The sequence below is a fragment of the Sinocyclocheilus grahami genome, unplaced genomic scaffold (genome assembly GCF_001515645.1).
Source record: "Sinocyclocheilus grahami isolate Dianchi unplaced genomic scaffold, SAMN03320097.WGS_v1.1 scaffold23.1, whole genome shotgun sequence".
In the NCBI taxonomy this organism is placed as follows: Eukaryota; Metazoa; Chordata; class Actinopteri; order Cypriniformes; family Cyprinidae; genus Sinocyclocheilus; species Sinocyclocheilus grahami.
Genome location: NW_015505202.1, coordinates 180,070 through 197,352, shown reverse-complemented (window position 1 = coordinate 197,352; position 17,283 = coordinate 180,070). Strand labels below are relative to the sequence as shown.

General features: G+C 38.9%; 1 protein-coding gene across 1 annotated transcript in view; it reads right to left on the bottom strand.

Moving 5' to 3' along the window:
• Positions 1 to 1,375: 1,375 nt before the first annotated feature.
• The window catches only part of LOC107560214 (desmin-like), an 18,373-nt gene continuing 2,465 nt past the window's right edge, over positions 1,376 to 17,283 (bottom strand). The window contains exons 2-10 of the mRNA XM_016244334.1: positions 15,549 to 15,690; positions 15,080 to 15,238; positions 14,796 to 14,915; positions 12,651 to 12,746; positions 11,974 to 12,111; positions 9,679 to 9,810; positions 4,547 to 4,657; positions 4,350 to 4,474; positions 1,376 to 1,823 (exon numbers count right to left, since the gene is read on the bottom strand). Of these exons, the coding sequence (XP_016099820.1) occupies positions 1,781 to 1,823; positions 4,350 to 4,474; positions 4,547 to 4,657; positions 9,679 to 9,810; positions 11,974 to 12,111; positions 12,651 to 12,746; positions 14,796 to 14,915; positions 15,080 to 15,238; positions 15,549 to 15,690 (1,066 nt within the window). The 3' untranslated portion in view covers positions 1,376 to 1,780. The remainder of the gene's footprint in view (positions 1,824 to 4,349; positions 4,475 to 4,546; positions 4,658 to 9,678; positions 9,811 to 11,973; positions 12,112 to 12,650; positions 12,747 to 14,795; positions 14,916 to 15,079; positions 15,239 to 15,548; positions 15,691 to 17,283) is intronic.

The following is a 17,283-nucleotide window of genomic DNA, read 5'->3' as shown; positions in this document are numbered from 1 at the left end:
GCTTGCAGTTTAGCGATCTCCACTTCAATAATCTATTCTCAGAAAGGTGTAATTCATCAACTGTTCATTTACGACACAGAGAGAGAGAGAGAGAGGCTGTGCAACGTGATCTGCGTGTGTGACTGCATCAAACAGCTTCTGTTTCACACAAATGCTGGCACAGACGTGCATGTTCGGCTAGAGTCGCTTTAAACTCGTGCATCTTCGGAAGCGAAACGACGTCGCGCGCACTCAAAGCGAACTTGCTGATGCTCGAGTATAAATCCGCCTTAAATCAGCCTTGAGCGTGTGTGCGTTAGATACAGTAAAGACAGCGAGTTAGTTTAGAACTCTTCTAATTTATTTTATTTTATTGTAGAGAGAGTGTTAATTTGTGCAATGATAACCTACCAGCAATGTAAATTATTTTTTAAATATATTAGAATGAGTACATTACAATATACATTTATTAGAACAAGTACATTATTATTTATGTGCTTAAAAACAATATGCAAACAATCAGAAGATTGTACCTGGTGGGGAGTTCCCAATGTAAACATGAAAAATATGCAATTACCTATATTGTACTGTGGTACAGTTATGGAGGCCCTTCATAATGCAGAGGTCAACTACCTACTCTGCCAATAGTTAGAAATGGCACTATAGTAAGCAGTGTTTAATAAACAGCTGTTTTTCTAAATTCTGCTGAGGTGAAATTAAGTGCAGTCATGCATCGTGATACGTATCGTATCGTGGCCTCTGTATCGTGATACGTATCGTATCGTGACTTTGCTGGTGATACACAGCCCTACTGAATACACAGGTAGTGTGTATATATGGTAGATGAAATCGAGTCTCTTATTCCAAACTACAAAACTGGACAGTGCAGGAAAGGTTAAGTTGAGATTCAACAGAGCACAAGAAAATGTGTTTACACACCTAAAAAGTTTGGGGTTGGTAAGATAAATATATATATATATATATTTTATTTATTTATTTATTTATTTTTAAAGTAGTCTCTTACACTCACCAAGTCTGCATTTATTTAATCAAAAATACAGTAAAAACAGTAATTCTGTGAAATATTATTAATTTAAAATAACTCCGTATACTTAATGTAATTTATTCCTGTGATCAGCATCATTACTCCAGTTTTCAATGTTACATGATCATTCATTCTAATTTGATGATCGCTGATTTGATGCTCAAGAAACATTTCTTATTATTAATGTCGAAAACCGTTGTGGTGCTTAATATTTTGGGGATAAAAATAGGATGCATTTTTCAGGATTCTTTGATTAATAGAAAGTTCACCATTTATTTGAAATAGAACTCTATGGTAACATAATAAATGTCTTTAACATCACTTTTGTTTAATGTATCCTTGCTGGATAAAAGTACCGTTTCTTAAAAAAAAAATTTTTTTACCGACCCCAAACTTTTGAACGGTAGGGTATGCATGTGTGTCAGTGACAAGGACTATGAAACTCCAAGTAGAAGATTCCAGTGCTGAAAACCCCCCATCACGATCAACACACTCCCACTGCTGCACAGATCCAGTGTTTCTTGAAGACCCGGGGTTACCTGCCACTGACCCGTTATCAATGAGCTTGCACTAACTCCCTGAAGTTCATCTGTCAGTGAAAGTTTACATCTGCTCAGAAGGTTAAGTGTGTCTGACAGCTGTTTTCTTTGCTTTCCTGATTTGTGAGACTCACTGTTAAGGGTTGAATTGTATGTGGTTTTAGAGTTTCTTTGTGTCTGCTTCAGTCCAGAGAAGAGCATCACCTCTTTTTGCATCTTACAAGCAGCTCAGTCTCTCCTCCTCTTCTTCAACCAAACCCCTAGAGCAGGAAAAGAAAAATTAAAAACTCAATCTGCTTTTATTTTACCCAAAGCTTAGCCTGGGGCATCTGATACTTTTTACACCCTAGTAAGAGCAATGTTAAATCTAAATTTCATCTGCACTAGTGAAGTAATGGCAACTATTACAACCCCAATCTCATTGTCACATGGTTCAATGTAACACTAAACTAAGGATTATCTACAGGATATATAGATTATAAGGATAAGCAACTGTAGATCATGATGAAATGTCTGTTGAGAGGCTACACAGATGCTGGGATAAATGGTGTAGAGTCTGTAATGTTTTAAACTTGTAATGATGCTGAATGTGGCATCAGATACTCGTCGACAACCAGCATCTGGCAAAAACTACATTTGGGATTTTTCACAAGCCAAATGTTAATGGAGATGGCAGCACAGTGTCATTAGGGGTTTGTGGAGCAGACAGCTCTCTAAAATCTGCAAGAACATACAAGCCAAGCCTTCATCTCTTATTCATTATGGATGAGAAAGTGGCAGTAATATGAAAGTAGTATATTTAGAAAAATTTGTATATCTTATTGCAAGGGCCAGAAGGCACAGAGGTGTGATATCAGCAACCTGGCCTGTCGACTAAGACAAAACCGTCTCTTTTTGTCCATTTTAATTAGCTATTGTTTGTAAAGTGGTCACTTCCTAAGCCTCTAGGGGCAGGAAGTTCTATTTTAGGGGCATTTCAAAAGATTAAGGTTATGTGGTGGCTGCGTCATGCCACATACATCAGTGCAGATGGGGAGTATTCCCAATCCGGTGATGCCACAAAAAAAAAAACATGTTTAGGGAAGGAGGAAATTAGTTCATGCTTTCTGCAACTGTAAGGGAATGCACTTCCTGTGACCCGTCTTGGACTCAGGAACGACGGCACCATTCTAATGGCACTTTTCCACTGCATGGTACAGCACGGTACGGTTCACTTTTGGGGGGTTTTCCACTGGGTACAGTACCTGGTACTTTTTTAGTACCACCTCGGTTGGGGTTCCAAGCATACCGTACCGTTACCAAAACGTGACGTGTAAACTCTGCTGATCACGGATTGGCCGGAGAGAATCGTTACTACCTGCGTCACTGAACTTGCGACATAAACACAAAAGAACCGCTAGATTTAAATCAGCATAGCCAGCGAAGGATCGAACGCAACTGTTTTGAAAGAGCGCACCTTTTTTTAACAACCAAAAAGTGGCTGTTCCCCCTGTTGAGGAAGTACAGACGTTCCTCTCATTGATAGCAGAGGAGCGGATCCAGCGAGAGCTTGATGGGGCGACATGGAATGAAAAAGTTTTTTTAGGAGTCATGGCAGTAGAGGCGGCGCAACTATAACAACATGTGAATAATCCCGCCCATTCTAAAGCGATACTAAACTGCAGTGGAAACGCAAACCGAGCCGTGCCGTACCGAGCCGAGTCGTACCACGCAGTGGAAAAGTGCCATTAGATTGCTCTTCCTCATATATTGTGTCACTCATTTACCCTGCAGTGCAATGACATTAATTCAACAAACATATATTCTATAAAAAAATTTTTTTTTAAATGTTTTATTCATTAAAATATTTATTTTGTCTTTGCTCCATTATTGTCAAATTTACCATTTTCATAATAAAGCATAATCAAATTATATATTATATTCTACAAAGTATACATAGAATGTAACGATTTATTCTGTTGTGAGGAAATTCTGAAAAAAAAAAAAAGTTAAAACAGACTTAAAAGGAAACTGGGAGTAGTGCTTTCCTCTGGGGGGAAAACAAATATCACATGATATTTCAGTTTGTCTGTTTTACAGTCTACTGGGTAAAAAAAATATTCTGATCCCTTGTAATAGTAACAGCTATTTAATAATCCATTGTAATGGTAAAAGCACACCTCTGCAACAAGCTGAATGATTTACACAACCATTCAAAAGTTTAGGGTCAGTAATATTTTTTTATATATACTGTATATTAATATTTTTCAAAAGTTACAATAAAAGACATTATGATGTAACAAAAAAATTAAATTTCAAATAAATGCTGCTCTTTGAACTTTCTATTCATCAAAGAACCCTGAAAAAAAATATGTTTTCCACAAAAAAATAAAAATAAATTAAGCAGCACATTGTTTTCAACAGTGATAATAAATTTTTCTTGATCACCAAATCAGCATAACAACAAATCAGAAGGATCATGAGACACTGACGACTGGAGTAATGAATGCTGAAAATTTTGCTTCACATTACAGGAATAAATTACAATTTTAAATGTATTAAGATAATTTAAAATTTGTGAATTTAAATTGCTATAATATTTGACTCTTAGCTTTCACTTTTAGTCTATTTAACTTTTTACTGTATTATTGATCAAATAAAAATATGACCAAAAGATATTGAATCTTTAAATATTTCACTGATCCCAAACGTTTGAATGTTAGTGTTTCATGTTAATGTATGAGCAATAATAAAAGCAATGCTTGCCTTCACACAGCACCACTAATGATCGTCATAACATGCATCACCTGTAAGCAGCAATTTCTATGTCTAGATTCATCTTCTGATTCAGCCGTTCTTCATAGTCCCCACTCTGATCCTTCATCTGGAACTGAAGATCAGCCTCCTCCTCCTCCAGCTGACAAATGTAATTCTGAACAGAGACAGCACAGTGGTGAGATACTGAGAACTGCTGCAGTAGAATACGATCAGTGAGTGTTTGTACCTCCAGCTCCTCTATCTCCTCCAGGTATTTGGCTTTCTTGACTTCTATTTCGGCCTCCAACGCATCTCCACGCTTCTCCAGCTCGGTCACCTCTTTCTGCAGCTCTGCAATCTACAATCACACATATACAGCACCAGTAAAGATTTGGACACACCTGACTGAATGTATGTGTGTGATCTAAGGCTTGTGATTAAATGTTTAAAATTATGTACTGATGCATGCATTTTTATTTATTAAAAATATATAAAATAAATAATGGATGAGACAAGATGGTACAGCACAGCCAACAACCGTCCACAATATATTGGGAGCTCCTTCAATAATCTTTAAAAGGCATCTAAGGTGGCACCCTATGAAGTTGGCCAGAATGTGCAGAGCTATAATCTAGACAAAGGGCAGCTAATTTAAAGAAGCTAAAATATAAGAATGTTTTATTTGTTTAAAGGGGTCATATGATGTGATTTCAATTTGTCCTTTCTCTTTGGAGTGATACAAGCTCTTGGTGCATAAAGAAGATCTGTAAAGTTGCAAAGACTAAAGTCTCAAATCCAAAGAGATATTCTTTATAAAAGTTAAGAGTCAACCACGGCTACCTAAAACGGCTCGTTCTAACACGGCTCCACATGTCTACGTCACGATGTGGGAAGATTTGCATAACACCGCCCAATCGTTCACACAAAGAAAGAAGGCGTAACTTTTATTCTCACTGTAGTGTTTTGTTGTGAAAGTGAAACTACTTTGTTTGGACTTCCAAAAGAGGACGATATCCGCTTCGTCATGCCTAGAGCTGATCCGTGCTGGTCACTGAGGAAATACATCAACTTCACGCTGTGGATCGCCGGATCGGCTTTCACCGTGGAGCAGTGTCCAGCCCGGGGTCGTCACATGTGGTTGCCACAAGCCCGCCCGCCGCTCCTTCGTCGAATCCGCCGACTGCAAGGTTTTTAAGCCCGGTGGCCTCCATTTACTCTAGCCCAGCCGTCGCTCACTCTAGCCTGCTGTGTGTGACGCTGTGCGTTTTGTTGTGAAAGCGAAACTACTTTGTTTGGCCTTCCAAAAGAGGACATGACTAGAAATCAGTGGTTAAGTTGTATTTACAACACTTTTCCAGAACAGTTCAACCCAAATATTCAGATGTGTGCAGCACATTTTATGGAGGACTGTTTCCTGATCCTGGGAGAGTAGACTACAATGCTGGATGTTCTAACTCACAGTCTGTAAGTATGTTTTCATATTTAAAGGATTTGCCACTGACGATTCAAACGTGAGTTTTGAGCAGTGTAGAGTAGCGCTTGTTGTTTGTAATTTCTCCAATCACAAATGCAGACATGGTTTTATGTTTACGCGGCACGATTCAACGCAACGCGTAAAAAGACAGTATAAGTCATTATAATCCGTAATTATGTCTCCACTGGATGCAACAAATGCTTCGTTTATAATGGGTTTTAATGTTTTTGTCTCCTCGCTCCGGCCGGGACACGGCATTACAGTATGGTAAGGGGCGTAACATTTCCGTCACACGCTTGAGGTATTCGGCCAATCACAACGCACTGGATAGCTGGCCAATCAGAGCACACCTCGCTTTTCAGACCGATGAACTTTGTAAAAATCACCGCTTTCAGAAAGGCGGGGCATAGAGGAGAAACAATTATGTACAGTATGTGGAAAATAATGTGTTTTTTTTTTTACTTTAAACCACAAAACCACATTTTTTAGCAACATCACATGACCCCTTTTGTTTAACTTTTTATTGTCACTATATAATTTCCATAATTCCCATTGAGTTATTCCATGGTTTTGATGACTTTACAATGTGAAAAATGGTAAATAATTTGATTTAAAAAAAAGTATCAGTGTCCTTCACAAGTCTTTCACTGTGCATAAACAAACTGATGCAGATCCACAATGTATAAAAACACAGAGCTGAGCTTAACATAACATTGTTGTAACTAATGGTTATTTTGGTCTTAAACTAGCAATTGTGAGAACATGTCTGAAAAGAGTTGCTGTTTCATGTTGCATATTCACCCATCAACAAACACAATGCAGAGAGCTGTCAGCCACACCTCTGTGCATGAGCTGCCCTGCTGTGAGTAATTACTGTAATCAGGTAAGTTAAACAGTCAGCTGTCAGAGATGGATGGAGATTGCATGCTCCGTTTCTCTTTCAGGTAGATCATGGGAGGCTCAGAGCTCTGTTATTATCAAGCTGATGATACGTCAACTGATGAAAATGGTTATTCTGAGTAAGGCGGTCTGAACGTTACATAAACACTGGATTCAGATGTGCCTTGAAGCCTTCCTACCTTGCATCCTGCAAAGGTTTCCACCAGAGAAAACTAGCCATATCTGTGCCATAATATACAGCTGAATAAGAACTGATTTCACCACCAACTGTTTGTTTAGGCAATCTGTCTGAGAGCATCAAAATCACTAGTATTTATCCCTAATGGCAGGAGAGATAGGGTGACGAGTATATTATAGATGTGTCCAAAAACAAAGACATCTGCCATTGCCCAGTCAGTTCGAAAATACAATGATTTGAATTCTGCTTTTCTATGATGAGCATTTTTTCCATTTTATATTAGAATTTATGATGATCATTATGTTGGGGCATGGAATAAAAATAAATCCTTATAAAGAATAAAAAGCCTCATTAAAAACATGTCAAGCTCAATACGTCTCCTAAAATATCAGTTAATTTGACAGCAAGGCAAGGTTAGCTAGAGGTTGTAAAATGTCACGTGGTTCAACCCTTCAAAAACCTGCTATTAATGAATTGATAACTGATAACATTCGTAAAAGTCTAAAATAAAACTTAATAAAATATAATATTTTTATTTAGTTTTTATTTTTCTAAAAATACACTGAATTTTTTTTTTTAAATAATGATTAATTAGCGCATATGTTTTAAATTAGTATTTCAAAAGATATTTGCCTTTTCTTTATCCTGGACGCTCTTTTTTTGTCACTGACCCTTCAAATAGGCTTCCAAGACAACACGATTGCATGAATTCAAGCGAGTTTCATAGATCGTGAATATTTCTTGACTACAATACAACAGCTTCAGAAGCCATTATTCTTTGCACCAACCACTGAACTGCACAGAAAGAATTGGGTATCATAGGAGACATCTATGCTGCTTTCAAAAACTGACTGGTTGAAGGGATTTTAGAAGACAGAACGTTACATAAACACTGGATTCAGATGTGCCTTGAAGCCTTCCTACCTTGCATCCTGCAAAGGTTTCTGACACAAGCTAAGAAACACAACTGATAGGAGAGAAAAATACAGAGAGAATGCTGTATGAAAGGAGGAAGCAAGACTGTCCATCACTGATCAGGATCCTGTGTTATGAGAGTGAGCAGTGTAGTTGAAGACGGTCAGTTTATTTTAAGAGAGGGGCTATGACCACAACCACAATAATTAGAACCAAATCACCCTGTTTGTTATCTTAAATGTAAAGGTACCACTTGTGGCTAACCAACGATTTTCATGCTCTTCAGAACGTAAACTGAAGCAGCGAACAGCTCCTAATCATTACAAACATAAATCCTAAATGTGTTTCCTTTACGTGAATGCACCGTCACTTTTTATTTTCAACCTAAAGTTTCTCTTCCTGTCGGTGAGGGAGGCTGACAGGTGAGATTTTATTACTACGGCTCAGTGCGATTTGCTGTCTCCTGAGGCACTGCAGGAATGTGTGAAGTTTATGAAGTTTATGATTGGGGGAGATATGATTGGGGGAGAGAGTGCGTTGGCAGACTGTGAAATGTATTGTTCATAATGGAAGACGGTGAGAGAGATAAACACAGTTGGAGACAATACACTCCTCACATGCTCCTGGTCCTATCTCTCAGAATAAACACTCCTGGCAGCAGGAGTTCTCTTACTTTATTCCTCAGCTGTCAGTCTGACTGAGGATGCTGCATTGTGAAACACCATCCCCCACAAAAACTCCTCAGCTTTTATCCGCTCTCCAAAACGCTGATTTTCAGCATTAGGGCTGACACAGGAACTCACGTCTGATGCTGAGCTGCTGAGGTGGTGGGTGTTCAGGTCAATCATTTGAGTTAAGCTGTGGCCATGTACACACTGAACAGGTTTGAGAGTAACAAGCGCATTTATATGTGGGGCCAATTCCCCTAAATTATTGTTCTGTGACCACAGATTACAAGAGCATGAAACAGCAAGACAAATATAGACGAGTACCTCTATCCCTCAAAGGCTCATTTTTGTTTGCACAATAACAGACTAGCTAGGGAGTCACTGTCTCCTAAAATTAAACTTTTAGGAGCCAAATGACTTTATTTTACAAATTTCAAAATAGTTAAAATGGTTCGTCAGCAGCATTTGGTTTCCTTTCACTGTTATTCAATCTTGATTGTATTTATGACATATAAATGTCACTGCTTTGTACAAATATTTCTGCCTGTTTGTATAAAATATATAAATTGAATTATAATCATAAATTATAAAAAAAAAAGAATTTATCTTTAATCTCTAGAAAAAGTGCAACACTCACACAAATATGAATCTAACTTTATTTCTTTAAAAACAGTGACATTTCGACCAACTTGTCTGATGAAGACAATGAAGTAGGCTGAAACGCCATGTTTAAATGTTGCACTTTTTCTGGAGGTGAAATATTATTACTACCAAACAAAGTTTCCTGTACAATCGATTCAACATTATTGGATCTTACTACACTAAACAACCAATGATACTTTTAGCATATTTAAACATTTTCAGAATTCCATTTATTACAACAAAACTCTGTTGCAAATATTTTTAATTACAACAAATAATTCCCAGTTCGCTTAGAACCATCACTAATAATGACTCAGTTCAGTGAGGGAGTTTTTGTGAACTCAGTAACAGCTCTGATTCACTGAGCGAGTCCAATTCAACCTGCTAACTCGCATGCAAGTTCAAGACCATTCTGTACTGGTTCATAAGAATAATTTTTTCGTAAATCAGATGGTGTTCATTATTTCATGTAGGAAACAGTGGTGTGCACTTTAATGAGACGTCATCTGTATAAACTAAAAATAAGTTTTGTAGATTGCCACCAAAGGTGATTAAAATGTAAATTATTGTCCAAAGTGTGTTGATGAGGGTAACTCACTCACCAAGTTCTTGAGGATATTCACGTCAGTCTCTTTGGAGACATCCTTCACTTTCCTTCCAGTCAACTTAGCCAGCGGCTCCTCCTGCTTTCTAGTGGCATCAATGGCAGCAGCGCTCGAGGCTCTGGACTCAAACTGAAAAGCAGGAAAGGTTCACAGCTTTAAGTTTCTTGCATCTCTGAAGAAGAGTTACCACCCATTAAGTTCTGCAGAGAGCAGGCAGTGAAGATGAATCACAGATTATTCCCAGAAGAAAGAAGAGCCAATGAAAGCATCAGGTGAGCAGGTGCAACCAGTCAAAAATCATCCTCCAATTACTGTTCCCCCCAAATCCTAATCAATATCAATTGTGAGTGAAACAATTAGACCTTGTGCAGCGCTAATGAATCAGAGCACTAGTTTTTGGTTCCGAGACCACCTGAAAGAAAGAGCAGGAAGGGTGGTAAAGGATGTGTTTGTGCATGCGGGAGCTGGTTTTTGTGCACGTACAATTTTTTGCAGAAGAGCAGTTGTTCTTGGCCTGCTTATTTTACACCCACACACAAACACACACTAGACGTCTCTAATAGCCTATAGAGGCTCTCCAGTGTCTTCTTGTAGAAGTGCTTTCTTCTCCTCTCCAGATTCATTCTGCATAAGCCTGGGAAGGGCTCCAGAGCTCTGATTACCGCCGCAACCCTGGTCGAGAGCAGCCACTCCAGGGGCAAATGGGGTTAAAGGGCACTGGTGCTGTAGGATGACCTTTAGAGAGCCCTCTCTCCTCAAAAGACACAGAGGGGACATAGTGCTCTGTGCTAGATGTGGACAGAGCTCTCTGTCCCACAAAACCATCCACTGAAATAAAGTGTGAAAGAGGAAGGAAAAAAACAAGCATACCAGCCACACTGAGATGTGTTAAGAGGTTAGTTCACCCGTCATTCTTTACAAGGCATATGGGGCTTATTTATTCTTTCTAGACCTTTTACATTGCTTGATAGTGTCCATCTCAATTCACTTTCATAATATAGAAAAGAGCAGCTATTATGCTAAATTTCTCCTAATGCCACAGAATAAAGTACTTTATTTTTTTTTTTGGTGAACCAATCCTTTAAAAGGAATGTTTCAAGATGATACAAACTAAACTGCAGAAGCAAGTGATGTGACATGTAGCCAAGTATGGTGTCCCATACTCGGAATTTGTGCTCTGCATTTAACACTCTAAGTGCACACACACAGCAGTGAGTAGTGAATGCACACACACAGCGTGAACACCCAGAACAGTGGGCAGCCATTTTTGCTGTGGCACCCGGGGAGCAGAGTGCTGTACAATCACTCCCCCACCTACAATCCCTACCAGTACGGAGACTCGAACCCGTGACCTTTGGGTTACAATGCCCCACTGCCCCAATGTGCAACAATGTCGATTACCACAAAAAAATTATTAAAACAATAGCCCCACTTTCAAATTTGAAAGATGATATAAATTTAGACACCTTTATAACTCAAATATAATTTTTTTTAAACTGAAGACTTAACTTAAGTGCTTTAAATAATGAGCTTTACATTTCATCCTTTAAACCCCCTGGAATGCTGGTTTTGTGTACTTATACAACACAAAATATTTTGTGTACTCTCATGTGAATATATACTTGTAACTGCCTTACTCTAACTCTAACTCTTTTATGTTTATATTTTTAAATTATTTTCTATGGTAGTCAAATTACTGCTCAAATTAATGTTTTTCAAAGAAGTCTCTTTGAATGAAGTCAAGGCAACATTTATTTGTTCAAAAATACAGTAAAAACAATAATATTGTTAAATATTATTACATTTTAAAATAGTTTTTTTCTGTTTTAATATATTTTAAAATGTAATTTATTCCTGTGATGGCAAAGCAATTACTCCAGTATTCAGTGTCGCATGATCTTTCATAAATCATTCAATATGCTGATTTGGTATCCAAGACACTTTTCTTATTATTATCGATGTTGAAAAAAGTTGTGCTGCTTACCATTTTTGTGAAAACAGATTTTTTTTTTTTCAGGATTCTTTGTCAGGAATAGAATGTTAAAAAGAACAGCATTCATTTGAGACATATATTAACATTCTTACTGACTTTGCTGTCACTTTTAATCAATGCAATGCATCCTTGCTGAATAAATTTATATAAAAACTAAATAAATAAATAAAAAACTTACTGACCCCAAATGTTTGAACAGCAGTGTAAATGCGACAAAAAGCTGTCAATTTAGCTTGTACTCACAGTGTCAACAGTCATTGAGATGTCAGAGTCGATGTCTCTATCTGTGTGTAATTCACCTTGAGGTTCTCAGCCAGTGTGCTGTAGTACTCCTTGATGTCCATGATGGCTGGAGTGACATCAAAGGAGGAGAACTGCAGAGATACAGTAGGAGAACCTTCATCTGGAGTCCTGGGCTCACACAATTTCTCCAGCCTCTGTAGACAAACACAACATTATGACTTTTCGTTTTCTCCTCGGGTAACAATATCTGCCCGTGTGAGACAGGGCAGCCGTTCATTAATCTGGGCCTGATGAAGTGTTCATGAAAAGGAGATTGAGTCCAAGTCTCAGCTTGTTCTCCTCAACATGAATAATGAGAGAGCGGCAGATGTATCAAGATAATAACAGCAGTTAATAAAACAAGAAGAACTTCTGTTTTCATTTCATATGCCTGAACTGTGAGTTATGCTGCATGTCCCAGAGGGAGGTCAATGGAAATTTCTCTGTTTCCAGCACTTGAGTACCCGCAGACTCCCCATATATTCTTTCATTCTATGTTTTGAGGGACCGTGTTTCCTGTCAGTCTCCATTCCGCAAAACCTGTTCCCCTTACGATCAGAGGAGACACTTTAAACGGCCAAACCCCCACAAGACCATTCCAAGAATTCAGAGGTCTAAGGTAAAATGGCCTTTTCTGATAACTAAGAAGTAACAAGAAGAAGTGTTATTGATGCAACATTCTGCCTGGCCTTACCGTTTCATGCTGCCTCTCCATGGCGGCCAGCTGCTCCTCATAGATGGCCACTTGCTCTCGAAGGGCCAAGCAGTCAGTGGTAATTGCATCCACCTCCTGAGCGGGGAAGCAGAAATAAAGGTCAATTCAAACACAAAGCACTTACCCTCAACATCTTCTATCGTGAGCATCATCAGTGCCACCAGGTTTCCCCTAGCAAAGACTGCAATGCAGGGAAGAAGAGATCCACATATGTAGCCCGACATCCAACGGTTCAGAAAAAGCTACACTTTATTCGGCTCATCTGGGTATCTTAAGTGCCTGATTAATTGGCGATGAATTCAATTACTCAGAATGAAAACATTTGCATGTGAATTGCGTGTGACCGTGGGTCTGGGCGGCAGAGGAGGCGCATTGCACACACACTCTTCCCTGGAGCCCAGAATTGGCACAGTGGCCGCTGTTCCCGTTATCTCAGCAAGAACACAAGCCCAGTACTGGAGAGAGTCTAGACAGCGTTTCGATGCCGATTTGCTTCCTCTATTCCACACCGCCGAAGGGCTGAACTTCACTATGGTGGATGCATTCCAGTTAGATGCTTAAAATCATACTTTCTCATGCTATTTTTTTTTTCATATAACCACTGTTCTCACTTCTTTAAAATGCCAGTTCAAACCAGTTTAGTAAATCCAAACAAGTGAAGACACAAAAATGCATATAGAACGCCAGGTTTATGTCTCTAAAGTATATTAATTATACAGCTGCAACCCCACTTCTAAATTATCCTTCTGACTACCTCTTTGGTTCTATTCCTGTTTTGTTCTTTCCCTCCAACCCTCCTTACTCCTCTCAGCCCAGCCGGAGAGCTAAGCTCTGCTCTGTTGCATCTAGGAGATTTGAGAGGCTGAATGAGTGAATTATTAGGCATGGTGAAAGCTCTCTCACATCTGCTCTTTTACTGGAGATGTGCTCTGACATCTGTGGGGTGACGGAGTGGTTTCTACAGAAAGCAGCTCGGGTTTCAGAACGGCCACTGGCCGGGAGTCAGCGAGGTCTGTAATCAGGACTCTCCAGAGTGGATCTGGAAGCAGCAGCTGTGCTGTGCCACTCCAGGGACTTTCACACACCTCCACCGGCGTCAGAACACCCCACCCCACCCACTGCACAGGCTAACACTGCCATCTAGTGGTGGGGAAAGTGTAGAACTTTGCAAAAGTTCATTTAAAAGCCTATATTCCGGTGTATAAATGCATAGATTTGTATCTGGTGGGAAGGTGTGAGGTAGAGATTAAGGTTACTGCAAGAAGTGCATTTTTCTGTATTAAGTTGCTTTGGATTAAAAAAAAAAAACCTTAAATGACTTACTGTTTAAAATTGCACAGTGGCATCCAAAAGGTATTTGGACAATTAAGCCACAATTAATAAATGAATTTGATTGCATTAAACAATCAAACACCTGATAAACTTTCATAATTAAGACAAAATGTATGTGGATATTTTGATTGAATCAGTGTTGGTATTGTTAACTAACTAAAATGCAAACTTTTTAAAACCGTTTTTGGTAACTGACCTATAAATAAAATTGAATATTAAATGAAAAAAAAAATTTAAGAAATAAGTTGAAGTACTAAAAGTACTAAATCTGAGATAAAAAATAAGTTAAAGGTAAATAGAAATATATATATATATATATATATATATATATATATATATAAAGACAAAAGCTCAAAAAAATTACTAAAACAAACTAAAATTAAAATGCCAATTATAATAATAATAGTAAATAAAACTCAAATAAAAACAGTACTGAGTGTTTTGTGTTTGTCAGACTTGTCCATAGTTAATATGTCCACAGAGTAATGTAAAGTACACTAGACATATACTATATTTTTACTCATGATTTATTCTGTGTGAATGGGAAACTGACTTTACACATCCATTAAAAACGATCTTGGGGCAGTTGGTCTAAACTAAAAAAGCAAAAATAAAAGGAAAAGTGAAAAAAAAAAAACATGTATCATTTCTTTAAAGAGTGGGTTTGGTATTGTTATAATTGATCAAAAGCTGTGAAATTCAACTTTAAGTGTGGCTGAAATGTCCAAATACTTTTTGGGGCTTGTATATACACTGCAAAGAAAATAACATCTGCAGTATTCATGGCATTACCACAGAAACATCTTCTCGTTCTTGCTGGATGAGCCTCTTGTGCTCATCCACCTGATCATATTTCATCTGCAGATGCCGCAGTTCACCCTTCAGCTCCTCTGTGTTGCATAAAATCTCCTCCTGAGGGAAACAACAGGCCAGCAGCAATGAAAGAACCAATAAAATAGATCATGTACTAAAGAAACTATGACATTTGAGGAGAAAACACAACACAACTGTATTTAATTTTATCAAGTGAGGCATAAATGTGCAGCACCACCCAGGCCAGAGTTTCCGAGTGGTACCTTCTCTTTCCGTAGCCTCTCTATCACCGCCTCCAGACTGTAGTCCACAGGACTGCTGATGCTGATGGTGCTGGTGGAGATCTGCTCTGACTCCAGCCTCTCCTCCAGTTCAATAATCTCAGCCTCCAGAGACTCGTTCCCCTCTTCTAGACACCAAACCTACAATAGCCACACATAACTATGGTATGAAAGTAGAGGACATGTAACATACAAGAATAAAAGCTTATGCTCAAACTGTTGTATCATATTACACCACGGAGTAGAGGACACTGTGACTGTGGCATCTTCATGGCCTTAATATGATTTTCCTAATACCTTCAGGCAAAAGACTGACCCCATTAAACATAATGGAAATATGATAATTGAGCCACACACAGGGAACCCATTAAATCCAGCACGAGCACAGCAGGTTGTTACCCAGAAAAACGTAGGGTGTGTGTATGAGTGTGAAGATTTTCATACGTCTCACCACGTTGATGAGGCCAGCCAGGCGATCGTTGAGGGCAGCAATGACAGAGCGTTCATGGACAAATTGAGCCACACCCTCCTTGTTCAGGGCACGAGCTGCAGCAAAATCCAGCTCTGGACACTCACGCACTGAAACTCCACCCCTGTCAAACAGACTGAAAGCTTTCCCATGTCTGCAATGGCTTGTTTATTTTCTGCGCTAGCATAAGCAAACAATATTGAAGGAAAAGAGGAAATACTGAAGCACAAAAGAGCTTAACTAATAACACGTTTATGTAGTTTATTTAGAATTTAAAGCAAGAATAAAGAGTGAAGTCATTGTTACATGATTCAATTTAGAATTTTGGATGGATCGACATGTCTGGTTGCCAGATGTACAGTGTGTATATATATATATATATATATATATATATATATATATATATATATATCTATGTGTAAAGACAATATTCCTCCCATTGTTTTATAAGATAACCCTTTTTCATGGGCCATTTGAGTCTAATTACTCTGGAACATTCAATAGGTAAATATCATCCAAACAAATAAATGGAAAACATTTTTTTCAAATGTAATTTTGTTAAAACATCAGTTTCAAATTATTTTAAGAAACAATACATATACAGTATCTCACAGAAGTGAGTACACCCCTCACATTTTTGTAAATATTTTATATCTTTTCATGTGACAACACTGAAGAAATGGCACTTTGCTACAATGTAAAGTAGTGAGTGTACAGCTTGTGTAACAGTGTAAATTTGCTGTCCCCTCAAAATAACTCAACACATAGCCATTAATGTCTAAACGTCATATCCAGAGGTTGTGTTTGGGAAATAGACGTATGAGTGCTGCCAGCATTGCTGCAGAGGTTGAAGGGGTGGGGTGTCAGCCTGTCAGTGCTCAGACCATACGCCGCACACTGCATCAAATTGGTCTGCATGGCTGTCGTCCCAGAAGGAAGCCTCTTCTATAGATGATGCACAAGAAAGCAGACTAAGTTTGCTGAAGACAAGCAGACTAAGGACATGGATTACTGGAACCATGTCCTGTGGTCTGATGAGACCAAGATAAACTTATTTAGTTCAGATGGTGTCAAGCACGTGTGGCGGCAACCAGGTGAGGAATACAAAAGACAAGTGTGTCTTGCCTACAGTCAAGCATGGTGGTGGGAGTGCCATGGTCTGGGGCTGCATGAGTGCTGCCGGCACTGGGGATGTACTGCCAACATGTACTGTGACATACTGAAGCAGAGCATGATCCGCTCCCTTCGGAGACTGGGCCGCTGGGCAGTATTCCAACATCATGACCCCAAACACACCTCCAAGACGACCAGTGCCTTGCTAAAGAAGCTGAGGGTAAATGTGATGGATTGGCCAAGCATGTCTCCAGACCTAAACCCTATTGAGCATCTGTGGGGCATCCTCAAATAGAAGGTGGAGGAGCGCAAGGTCTCTAACATCCACCAGCTCCGTGATGTCATCATGGAGGAGTGGAAGAGGACTCCATGCCAAAGAGGGTTAAGGCAGTGCTGGAAAATAATGGTGGCCACACAAAATATTGACACTTTGGGCCCAATTTGGACATTTTCACTTAGGGGTGTACTCACTTTTGTGGCCAGCGGTTTAGACATTAATGGCTGTGTGTTGAGTTATTTTGAGGGGACAGCAAATGTACACCGTTATACAAGCTGTACACTCACTACTTTACATTGTAGCAAAGTGTCATTTCTTCAGTGTTGT